Raw genomic sequence first — 13081 nt, 5'->3', positions numbered from 1 at the left:
TGTTTTTTTGCAAGAGACTTAAATAATGGTGAAGTTCTCATTCTCTCCTAAAGTTACGAATATTTGGAATATCATTCTATTGAATTATATGTAAAAGTAAAAACCAATAGTCCATATGTATCAATACATTTAATGGAACTCAATATATTTAAATACCACATATAGTACATATAAAATATGTTGGTTGTGTGTGACAGCACGTCTACACAATATGTGTGCACATATCCATATAGAAATGTATTGTGTGAGTGCTGATATGCAACAAACGATATGGCAGCATAAACATTTAAGTTCAAATTTTATGCTTCTCAAAATCTCATATGCCAAAAAAAAATTTAGTTAAAATGGAAAGTGCCGTGAAGAAGAGGTTTATAACAAGGAAAAGAAAATCAACTGCTGGCGAAAGAAAAATCTCACATCCGTGGAATGATAAGGAAATCCAGCGTTTGATTAATGCTGTTAAAAAACGCGCGCTCTTATGGAATGCAGGCCTGTCGGATAACAAAATGTCTCGGCTAGATGCTTGGCGAGAAGTAGTTGCAGAGCTCAATATTGATGGAATGACTATTACGGAAGCCAAAACCAAATGGCTAGCTTTGCGGGCTACTTTTAAAACAAACTTAGCAAAATCTCGTCAAAGGAAATCAGGCCAAGGAACTCGAGAATCTCAGACAAAACTTTGGCGCCATTTTAAGCAAATGTTATTTTTAGAAGACATTGTTCAAACCGCAACTACACAACCTACATCGACTTTCGATTTGGTATTTGCATTCATTTAAATAACTAATGTTTTTATGTTACTAATTAGTTACTAATTACTTTTTAGACATCTACTGATGCAAATGATATTGTGATAAAGTTGGACTCACCACAGACTACACCTCCTAATCCATTTCAAAGCAACAACCGACAATGTGTGGAGCTACCGCCTGTGCAAAATAGTCCAGTAAGAAATAATCTGGAGGAAATTCAACCTAAAGCAGTAACTACTCTACCAATATCTGATGCTAACTCTGCTTGTTGCGATCACATATTATCTGAATTATCTGCTCTTCCGAACAATAAAGCACAACGTTTGCGACGATTATTAATTAATGTGATGTATGACTTCTTAGAAAGTCATTCATGATCATACATAAAGTTTGTTCACTTAGCAAAGGCATTGTCAGCAATCGGCAATCAGCTCATATGAGCATGTAAATCGCTAATTTGTCAATGGTTGAGCAAAGATACAACACCATCATTAGTTTTGACCTTTGTCAACATATATAAACTTGTACACTGCATTTACGAAAACATTCAAACGATCCTGTCGACTATTAAAAGTAGTTGTAATAGGAAAATATCCTAGAAAATAAGAAATACTTATTACATGACTAAAATTAAAATTATCATATCATATATGACTTTAGTCAGGATGACGTGCTCTGCTGTTTCTTTAAATACTAATTAATTAATACTTAATTATATAAATCGTAAATATTTTTTTAATAAGTTTTATTTCTTATAATATATTTTTTATAATTTATTGAAAATAAAGAGTAATCTCAAAGAATATTTCTATATATAATATATTCCGTTAGTTAGTCTGGTTGTTTTTTAATGATTTATCAAAAATATTCTTTTATGGAAATTTTCATTTGGTGAGCAATAATATATTTACCACTCTGAACATATATTTAACACTCACCAAACAAACCACCCATCTAAAACAGTTCGGTAAGGATCAGCTGTAATTTTTAAACATAATATAGAAGCTTATTTTTCGTTATGGTTCTTAAAGTTATAAAATGATATATATAAACCACCCCAGATGAATATTTTTCATTTCTTGAAAACTAAGTGGGTTTTGTTACCTAAATATACAATTTGAAGTATGAAAGGAAAGAAAATATTGTGCCTATTCAATGATGATGTATTTAATCTGTCACATATTTGTATCTGCTAAATAAATCTTCTAAATATGTGGCCGTAACAATTTAGATACATTAGAAATTTCAGCATATAGTTCTTTATGTAGCTATCGTTATTTCGCGACGTTAGTTACATTTTCCGCATATCTATTAAGCAACAGCTTTCGTTTGCATATGGAAGAAATGTGTAAGTTGTACATATCATCTAATGTGTATCGCATATTGTGCTACAATATTAACGCATAACATATGTAAACCAAGACGTACATAATTTTATACGATTTCTTTAATAAATATCACATAGCTGACATGTCTGATACGCATATTTTAAGTGATGTCATTTATAACAATAATATGATTCCAAGAACGACCGGGTCTACGTATCGGAACCCCTCGTCCCCAGCAAACACCAAGTGCCGTTTGACAACTTCCAAAAGGACTTCACAAGGAGGTACCAGCGGGTTATAACAATAATATGCCAAATACATTTATTGTGCAACAATATTTTGTTGCACTAGGGTTACATACCTGTTATTTTCATATAACAACGGATGGAAACTTTACGGTTTTAATATTTTCATTGAGGAATTATAATCAAATTATATCAAAATAAACATATACCCACTACGTTACTTCATCAGATTCCAGGAAAAATCCGATGAAAGTCTGGAGACACTCGTTATCCAAAACGATTAAATCCTTAACCTCTCCCAAAAAAAGAGAAACTAATAAGTGTCAATATACCTACAACAATAAGTCAACTGTATATGTCTAGATATCAGACACACACGTCAGATTTCTCCTATTTACTTGACTTGCATTTCCTTTAAAGCCGTTTAAATGCATATCCAGCTCTTCGTGGTTTTCAAACCTAGCAACAGATTAAAGATGCTTAATATTGGCAACTCAAATTGGATTATTTGATCGGTGTTTTAACTGGATCAATACCTAAAATTGCGTCTGTCTACAACTATGTCCAAAAGTATACCCTGATAATTAGAACTTAATCTATTCACAAATAATATTTATAAAATTTTTCCATTCCTCTCTGTTTCTGGCAGTAAAACGTAACTGGTTAAAGGATTTGCTTGTTTCTGCTGCCACTGTTTTTCGCCAGGTGGTTTTGGGACGACCTCGTCTCCTTACTCCTTGCGGGTTCCATTCCATGACTGCGTAGGCAATTGCATCTGTCGGTTTTCTAAGTGTGTGGCCGAGCCAATCATATTTGCGTCTCAAAATTTCTTTATCTATTGGCTTTTGTTTGGTACTCTGCCATAGCTCTTCGTTGGAGACGCTTGCAAAACTGCGAGCATTTTAATGTTCAACAAGCACTCCACAGAACTGGAATATATTCGGACACTGTATTATTTTGAAGAATTACTATTATTTAAGAAATAACATTAATTACATTTTTGTTATTTCACTGGTATCGTTATCTGAAAATAATCTTTACTGCAGAGTAATTACCTTACATCTGCTACTTTTTGGTTGAGCTATTGTATTGCCAGCCAAAGCACTCTCCAAAACATCTTTACTTGACAGCTACTGTTAAGATAGTTATTTAAACTTATACTGATATATATATATATGATATATATAGATAATAAAGTCGTAGTCATGTTATGTTAAGCCTTTTCCGAGTTAGTGCATCTGGGCACTTTTACTCTATGATAGCTGAGAGGATTCTGCAGAGTCCCGCCTATCTCACTGACTAATTTGAGTATTTCTGATAATCTTCGTGATTATTCAATGATTGATCTAAGATCTGCATACCCCCCCGTGCGGTTAGTGATTACTCTGAATAGGGCAGGCTGTCGGTTTTCGCATATAGCTTCAAAGCTCTGTCCCTTATGTATTTTTTGACCGGATCTACACTTCGATTGAAAACCGTTGATAAAGAGTTAAAGCAACAATCTAGTTAAAAATTAAATTTTTTTTCTGATCTAGAAAGACCTTTTGATATCACTTACTTGGAAATACGATTTATTTACAATGCATTTATGTAACAAAATAACTAAGCAAATACATTTCTTTGAGTTAACTCTCTTTAAATTAAAATTTATTTAAAAAGATACTATGTTCCATGAGCTATCGGAAGTTTCTCTGAACTAACAGCCAAATAGTGTTCACCGCTCCCCCCTTGAATACTTTTTTCACCATTTGTTTAGTAAATTTCAACAGGAACGTAAGAGAATACTTGTTACTAAACTAATTAAAATAAATAACAACAAAAATTTTACTTATTGTTTTTTTTTTATTTCATTAAGAATGAGCACATTGCTTGAGTTTCTTACATTTGTTAATTAATATATTACATATTATGAAAGTGAAAAATTGTTTATAATAACAATAACAAAAATGTAACGCATATATACTAAAATTCATAATAGTATTTTAATTATATAAAAAAAAATTAGTATGAAATATTATCGTTTCATTAATTTTATATATAAAATAAAAAATGATATTTAAATTTCAATTTTAAAGTAGTGGATATCGTTCTTTGCTAGTCGTTTGCAAATAAAACATTTTTAAAAATCATTTAAATTTTAAGTTTTTAAATAAAAATAATTTAATTAAAAATAATTCTTAAGCAATTATTAGTTAATAGTGAGTACTTTTCCGTTGAAAAGAACGCCAAACAAATACGAACGACGGAATGTGTTTCGATTAATTAATTAATTTAATTTAAATGATTTTTAATATAAATTAAATTGTGAGCATTTTAAAAGCCCTCCTTTTATTCGCATATATAATATTATTATAATATCTTTCGTTAATTTAATTTGAGCACATCGATTTTTGCCGCAATTAAATTCAAATCAAAGTCTAATGAATTTCATTATTCTAGTCTATGATCTCATAATTTATCTCTTAAATTTTTATACTTATTTTATTTCATATGATTTATTTTTTATAATTTTATATAAAAATTAGAAATGAGAAAAAAGTAGAAAATTTTAACAAAATCTTTTTTAAAATATTTTAACTTTATATGTTTATGGCTATGTAAATAATTGCTTTTATTCTTCAACCATATTTCCCGACACCACATTACAATTAAAACATAAGAAATCTCGTACAAGTAAGTCCACTGCACTTGAAGTATCAACTAAATCTAAATGAAAGAAAGGTCCTGGTATACCATTTTGATCATATTCAATTTTTTTGACACTGGCAGCAAACTTTTTGCCAACTGTTAATTTGCGAAAAGTAATACAATCGTCGTAGGTGTACTCTCCATCTTTTGGTTCAATATCTAGAATATAAAAAATTATTATTAGAATATTATTTTTTTTTATATAATTATCTTTTGTTATTTTATTTTCTCACTATTACCACATTTTCTATTAAAAATAGATTTTTTTGTCATAGAACACACAATTTTATTCAATTAAATTGTATCTAACATACCTAATGCTACCAAAGATCAAAATCTTACCACTTCAATTTAGATTAAGATTGGTTTTGATATACATCAGAAATATGTATAAGGAACTGTGTAATTTTACTCTGACCAAAATTGAGCACCAGAATAATCACTTCTACCAAGGTTTTATAAATGAAACAAATTGAGATGGAGGTATTATCATGAAGATTATGCATTAGTGTGCGAGACTAAAAGTTCTCATCGGTTGTCAATGTCTAACACCGTCTTTTAAACACAGTCAAATTTTTTTGATTCGAATTTTCTATAACTCGAACTAAATAGAGTGCAATGCAACATAGTTTAGAGAGCAAATTACATACAATTACAAAAAAATTCTTTATCTCAAAGTTTCCATAAGCCGAACCTTTTCTTTGCCAAATGGTACTTCGTGTTATGGAAGTTTGATTATAGTTTTAAGACCAAAAAATTTTATCAATCGCATCATCTAATTATATTTTTTTAATAAAGTATATCTCCGAATTCGCAAAGTCTATATAAGATACCAAACTATTTATAGCCAATACTGCTACTCTAAGTCAGTGTGACAAGTTTTCAAGGAAGTTCTTAGGTCTCAAAAACTGTTACAAAAACATCTATACTCCTGGTGAAATGACTATATGTAAATCTATAAATATTATTAATTATCTTGTATTGTATTGACTTTTTCATGTCATCAAAAACAAAAAAGGAAAAAAAATTAATTTAAAAGCACAAAAAAAAAACTTAGCTTAATTCAACTTTACAGCACAATGAACCTAACATCTAAATGAAAGCTTTATTATAATCTTGCTTGATTAACTATGCTTTTGTACTTTAATTACGATATATGTAACAATAAACCTTTGGAGCTAATTAATGTACATAACAACAATACATAGCAACAATATAAAAATATGAAATTCCTTTCCATACACTCAATCCTAGACGACTTGCATCGAATCAATTAAAATTATTAAGATATATGTTGCTATATTCGATTAGCAAAATATACTTACTCCAGATCCTTGAATGTAAAGCTAGTTTTGGTAATTTACGAAACTTTGCCGGCAAAAATTTCAATTTTTCATTGTTTACAGTCATTGTATCACCAAAGTCACAGAAAAAAATATGTATTATATCGCTGGATATAATATCTTTAACAATCACTCTAAAAAAAATTTATTAAAAAACTAAGTGTTATGAAAATTTTTCTATTTAATACGTACCGAGAATAAACCCCCTCTTCATTTTTTGCAGCATAAGCTTGCCCAATTTTAATTTTATTAAATGGTACAAAGTCATCAGTACTTTTACAATATACTGTTAATTCAGCCATCAGATTTTTTAAAAGTTTACGATCATCATAAGGTTGAACCTATAATAAAAAAAATTTATATAATAATCTAACTTATTATATATATATTACTTAACAAACCATAAAGTTAGCTGGACTTCCACATACGTACCCAACTACGTTTAAATATTCACCTTTTTTTGGCATGTTTTTGTAATCTTCTATTAAGGGTAAATCATCTAAATATAGTTTAGATGATGTTGGTATTGTAGTTGTGGTTGTATCGGGTTTCATATTTTTAAAATTATTTGTTGTAGGTGAACGTGGTTGAGGATTGGTACCATCTTGGAAAAAAGAATAATCGTTATAGTCAGATACAATAAACCTTTAATAGAAATAAATATAAATAGAAAATATTTTAATTAATATTATAATTAATAAATATAATAATGATAATAATTTAATAATAAGAATATTATAACAATTAATATTATATTAATAAATAAAACAATTGCATTACTTTCCCAATTCATGTTCCCCACGTAATGTATGATTAATTGATACCAAATGCGGATGTGGCGGAATACGTCTATATGCCTTAACAAGCGGCATATCACCATCATAACCAATCATTTTTAACTAAAAAATTAAAATGTTATTAAATGTACCTTTTGTATTTAAGCAAAATTCAGTAAGAACTTACCATGGCATCACAATAATCTGGCAATAGATTATGCATAAGTGCAACAACTTCTTTACTAATAGCTGGTATTTTCCGTAAACGAGCTTTCAAACGCTGTTGTGGAAAATTATATAGTGCAGAACTTAATGTGTCCAAGGGATACATATCAGATATGTGTATACGTTTGATAAATCCATGGTCAACATAGACAATATCAAATTCTTTATCACTTTTCTGCTTATTATTGTCAGGGACATCTACTACTCTTAGATTAACATCATCACTATCTGCCAGTTTGCCTCGATACCAATTGATTTCGTAATCGCTTTTATCACATACAAGAATAAGTTTGCCACTTTTTACATCATCAATACTAACATTATTTGTTCCATCGATCACTAGTTTTGAGTCCACAAGTTGGTACATCAGTTTCTGTAAATAAATTTTATTAATAAATACAGAAAAAGTATCTCAAAATTATAAACTATAGTAATTAAGTGATTTTTGGATTGATAACTTTCCAAAAAAGTAATATCTTTTAAGGCAAAAATAAAATATTTTACGAACAAATGGTACTAATAGTGGGAATCACTGATCATTATTAGATCACACCCATTAATCAAGGAATCATAGAGTCACCCCAATTTTTGGCACATAACATGGAGAAAATTACCCTTATAGCTATCTTAACTGATGACAAAAATGGATCTTTGTTTATTAATATTTTACAAGTTCTTTTCTCTCTTAGAATTTACAAATTATAAAATTTTTGTTGTTGTCTTTTCATTTCTATTCAAACCCTTCTATGTTTTAAATAGTTTCTTTTCATCGTATCATCAACGTATCACTTTCAACAAAAAAATAAACATTAAAGAATATATATTTATTTTATCTTAAAAGAATGTTGTGTTAAAATTTAATATAATAATATGCTACACATTAAATTGAGTAAAATAAAATATGTACTGAAAATAACAGCATAATAAAACATAACAGACAAAAATATTTATACAGCAGTACTTACTTCAACATAATTTGACTCTGGACCTTTCCTTCGAAAATGTACGACACCATCAGTAGTAACATGAGATATTATAACATTTACTACAGTATTTATTATTAGAGAAGGTAGTGGAGAATTTAAGCAAACTTCATTCATAATCAATTCATTCAAATTGATATCGATATTAGACGATGTATCGAATACTGCAACTTGTATTTTACCACCAGCACTTGTATCGGAATTAAAACTTTCCTCATTTGTTATCACTTCACCAACAACTGATTTATTAACAGGCATATGCTTCTTCAGAGGTTGTATGACAAATGGGTTACCATACAAGTCTTCTAGACCAAATAATGTAAAGGTGATAGCTTGTGCTGGTAGTTGTAGGAACCTTGGCTCACATTCATGTAGTACTGTCAATGGTAAATTCTCTGTATCACCATAGTCAATATAAAAGACTGTAGCAGTTTTTGCAGTTTTATTTACTTCCATCACACGAACACGATGCCATTCTTCCTGGTTATCATAAGCAAGATAAATGTGATTAGTTGTAACTGTCGTTGCAATCTGTGCACGATGCTTCGCCATAGTAATGCGAATTTCTTTAATCATTTTAATAAATTGTTTATCGTAATCTTCACCAAATAAGCGACACCAAACTTCAATTGGTGATACTACATACGTGATGTATAGTTCCCAATGTTTTGTACCCCATGGTAATTTAATTCCTTCCATTTCTTTATTTCCTTCTTCTTCTTTCAGAGGAGGTGTTATTTCTTCTGCGAAAGCAAAAATATGTTATATATATAAAAACATATACATATTAAATAATCATGAAACTTACCATTAGTCGTATCATCTTTAGCGAAAACTATTACTGTTTCACTTTGGATTTTTTCAATCAAAAATTTATTTACATTAACCGTTACTAAACTCCACCAATGTTCAGGAGGGGTTTCTTTGTATTTCAACTCATAAAATTCAGATATTTTATTCGAAAACATACCATGGGGATGTAAGGATAAGTCTGCGTGCAAACGTTCAATAAACTCATAGTCAGTTATTGTACATGGTCGCATTGGACGGCGATACTCTGCGGCTTTAATTTGTTCAATAGCCTTGATTGCACAGCCAATTTTAGCTAACATTTCCGTTGGATAGTCAGTTGGATAAGTGAAGTATATAAAACCATTGATTGTAACTCGGCATTGATAGTTTTTTTCAAATTTTGATTTTGATACACTGTATTGAGGACTTTCGTAGTTACATAGAGCACAATATTCAAACAAAGATTCCAAAGGATTTTTTTCATTTAATACTCTCTGCAAAATAATATATATATATATATTTAATTTTTAATTAGTATTATTTGAATTTATTCTTATTCTTACCAGTGCAGCTCTTTTTATAGCTGCAATAGATTGACCACTATTTTCGGGTGAAGGTAACGAATGTTTTAGATTATTGGGTTTATTCTGAACATTATGCGTATCAATTGTTGTTTGAACGGTGTTTTGTGGAGCACTTATTTTTAATCTATTTTGTATTGAAGAAGTAAAAAAATTTCCACATCCATTTTGCCGATGTTGAGGTGCTTGTTGAACATTTTGGTTTTGTTTGTGCTGTAACTTTCTTAATTCCTGAAAGGTTATTTCAGTTTTCATATACAATTGCTGTTGAGCCTCACGATCAGACCCAAAACGTAGAACCTGCTTATTATCGTTTTGCTGACGATCCATGTTATTCTGAGATTGTGTTACTACTCTGTTACTTCCCTGTACTCCCATTTTAAAACCGTTTCCTTGTTTTTGTTGACCTAAAATCGCTCGCGGATATGCTGCATCAACTTGTTGGTAACGGTTTGAAATCAATTTATCACGCATATCTGGTGACTGTGAATTGTCGACTGTTTTAGGCTTTTGTAATCCATATTTTGCGCTCTTGTACATGTCATCCATTTTATCACTTTCTAGCCTCTTTGAGAAAATTGCGTTTTTTTCATCCTTACTTACTTTTTTAACAGCTAATGGTTTTGTGGATCCTTTAAATTGTCCACTTAAATTAGGTGAGGGACCTGAATGTAACTGGACTTTCTGACCAGTCCTCCAGTTGTTGTTACGGTCTCCTTCTTTATTTTTCCTATAAGGTTGGAATAACTTATTTTGGGGTGTGGTAAATCTTTGAAATAAATTGGAAGAGTATGAGCTTTTGCTTTTATTCCAGTTTTTAGCACTTTCTCGAGGTTTACGCTGATTTTCTATAGGCGATGCTGCAACTAAACGTTTTGATTTACTTACTTTCTGATTAATAACAAAATCTGATATATGTTGGCACTTTCCACCGCCTTTAGAAGCTAAGCATAACTAAAAAATATTAAAAGTAATAGGTTGATAATAGATTATTAACAAATATATAAACTTATTTATTATTGTTTTTTTTTATATATTATATTATATTATATTATATTATATTATATTATATTATATTATATTATATTATATTATATTATATTATATTAATAATATTTGCTGTGCATTCAGAGTTTCATAAGTAGCTTCGTGCTTTGGACAGTCCTGATATAGAAGATGTATTTAAATGTTATCTTTTTAAAATTCTTTTATAGATTTATTTACTTAAATAAAAGAAAAAGAACTGATTTATGCTACAAAATTATTTATCAACGACGTTCAAGTATCGCTCACTACTCCTGCTGAAACTCCATTATTCGCAAAGAAGAGGAATCGAACTGACTTCTTCAAGAACAATCGAACTCAGACAAATTCTAAATTTATTTGAAGCTCATACAAATATTTAATTTAAATCTTAGATAATCACTTGTTACCCGAAAATGACTATCGAAACTATTGGAAAATAATTTTAATAAATAATACACAATTTCTATTAATTAATACACAACTTTTGATCATAAAAAATTACTTTAATTATAAATTTGAAAACCAAGGAACGTACTAAAATCGTGTATTCATTATATGAAAATATGATTTTTATTTAAAAAAAAATCTTATTTACTTAGCTTAAAACTATAGACCAAACGTTATTTGGTAACATTCACTGTTCTACTCTTTTCCAATACTAAATTTACCCAATACTAAATGTTTTTACAAGACGTCAAAATGTCAAGAAGATGTTAGGGTTATCGTATATTTCTTTTTGCAAAATTTTTTCTAACTATTGTGAATAATACTTTATAAAACAGATTAGTGAAACGTACTAGCACTTTTTTTAATAACCTATAGCACCGAGCAGTCATTTCGATACACTTCTTTTATACAAATCAACTCATAAATCCATATCTTTTATACATACTTATTCAATTTGTTACCTAATATATATTTATCCTTCAAAAAAACAATACCGCAGTACCTAATAAATGAAAAATGGTCTGAACTGGCTTTCGAGTTAAATATGATTTGAATGATTTTGGTATTGATGATAACTGGAAACTAACTGTGGCAGAAAAATGTAATAACGAAACTAAGTATTGAAGAACGCTGAAATTTTGTAGAAACAGTATCTCGAGGGATGCATACAGTGAGCTGAATTATGATCTAGATTCCAATAATTACTTTCACAAGCAATACGACGTAAAAACAATACGGACAATCTTCAAAATCCGTGGTCAGCTTGTATGATTGTGTATGATTTGCACCCTTAAATTAAAAGGTGATGTAATATATTTAGTAGGCTAAAGCCCAATTTTTAAAGAACATAGGTTGCTGTATTTCGGTAAACTTTCGCTCGATGTCGATGAAACCGTACTAATACTATATGGACCCAACTGAAAGGCTGTGTCACAGTGTGTATAAGCGTTTGAAATAGCATATTTCCGGTTGCGAGGTACATTTGGCTTGGTTCAGACTTTCAAACTTGACCGTATGTTAAGTAGTTAAACAATATCTTGGAGTACTCACCAAAATTTTTTTGAGGAAAACAGTTAATACACCATTAACATAATATAAATGCAAGACTGTCGTTAAAAAGCTTATTTTTTTATCGCTCAAAAATGTTCTTTAAATTTTAGAACTTGACTGTAAAGGAACGGTGAACTGGACTGACAGTCGAATTCAGGCGAGTTAAGTGCCGTGCATTTATGGATCCTTGTGAACCCCGTAGGTTATCATATGGTCTAGTATCATTGGAACAAATGTTTTAAACTGAAATGAAACTACGTTTGGACTTGGATCTGTAAATGGACTTGTTTCTGTAAATCTTCAGAACATAAAGCTTAATTTTTACGTAACTTCTAGAGTACTGACATTAAATTTTTTGCTTTTCTAATAACTTTTTTAGCATAAAAATTCTAACAAGTGCAGAACGCAGTGTATTGTTCAATATTTAACCCACATTATATATAATATATATGATACTAAACAAAAAAAAAGTACATCTGCAACCAGTTTTATAATCGAATAAATTCAAAAGCCAACACAATAATAATCAGAATATATACATTTTTTATTTTGATTTAGCTGGCTATCATTCTGCTTATTTAACACTAAATAAATTTTTTTTTCAAGTTTAAAGAATATAAGCAAAAATATTTTATATTATATATAAAAAAAAACATAAATAAAAATACCATCACATACAAATTTTGCTTTTGTAGTTTTAATACGTAACATTGCATAAGTTTATTATTAGAAATTTTTGTTTTCACAATGGGGTCACATAGGGTCACGAAAAGTGCAAGTGGTAAAAATTAAAATATCCACAAATTTACTAAAACGTATAACCAAAATAACATAAGGTTAAAATT

At 29.4% G+C, this 13081-nt stretch overlaps 3 protein-coding genes across 3 annotated transcripts in view; 2 read left to right on the top strand and 1 right to left on the bottom strand.

Moving 5' to 3' along the window:
- Positions 1 to 13081, top strand: part of LOC119679182 (SHC-transforming protein 3-like) — a gene marked incomplete at its 3' end in the record, with an annotated part of 119324 nt that overhangs the window by 93839 nt on the left and 12404 nt on the right. The gene's annotated exons all lie outside the window — the stretch shown is intronic.
- LOC119679184 lies at positions 253 to 1474 on the top strand. The gene is made up of 2 exons (XM_038091389.1): positions 253 to 761; positions 827 to 1474. Exons 1-2 carry the CDS (start codon positions 321 to 323, stop codon positions 1127 to 1129), a joined length of 744 nt encoding a protein of 247 aa, XP_037947317.1. The 5' UTR covers positions 253 to 320; the 3' UTR covers positions 1130 to 1474.
- Positions 4896 to 13081, bottom strand: part of LOC119679179 (tudor domain-containing protein 7-like) — a 26236-nt gene continuing 18050 nt past the window's right edge. Inside the window, exons 3-11 of the mRNA XM_038091384.1 lie at positions 9696 to 10054; positions 9149 to 9626; positions 8323 to 9083; positions 7320 to 7730; positions 7137 to 7255; positions 6758 to 7001; positions 6549 to 6697; positions 6339 to 6490; positions 4896 to 5172 (exon numbers count right to left, since the gene is read on the bottom strand). Of these exons, the coding sequence (XP_037947312.1) occupies positions 4937 to 5172; positions 6339 to 6490; positions 6549 to 6697; positions 6758 to 7001; positions 7137 to 7255; positions 7320 to 7730; positions 8323 to 9083; positions 9149 to 9626; positions 9696 to 10054 (2909 nt within the window). The 3' untranslated portion in view covers positions 4896 to 4936. The remainder of the gene's footprint in view (positions 5173 to 6338; positions 6491 to 6548; positions 6698 to 6757; positions 7002 to 7136; positions 7256 to 7319; positions 7731 to 8322; positions 9084 to 9148; positions 9627 to 9695; positions 10055 to 13081) is intronic.

This window comes from Teleopsis dalmanni, chromosome 2 (genome assembly GCF_002237135.1).
Source record: "Teleopsis dalmanni isolate 2A chromosome 2, ASM223713v2, whole genome shotgun sequence".
NCBI classification, from domain to species: Eukaryota; Metazoa; Arthropoda; class Insecta; order Diptera; family Diopsidae; genus Teleopsis; species Teleopsis dalmanni.
This window is presented reverse-complemented; position numbering and strand designations above follow the sequence as displayed.

Bases quoted from the DNA above. Each gene is read 5' to 3' on its own strand.
- LOC119679184 (XM_038091389.1), top strand. From the start codon at position 321: ATGCCAAAAAAAAATTTAGTTAAAATGGAAAGTGCCGTGAAGAAGAGG. The intron at 762-826 runs GTATTTGCATTC...ATTACTTTTTAG, and splicing joins CTACATCGACTTTCGATTTG to ACATCTACTGATGCAAATGA.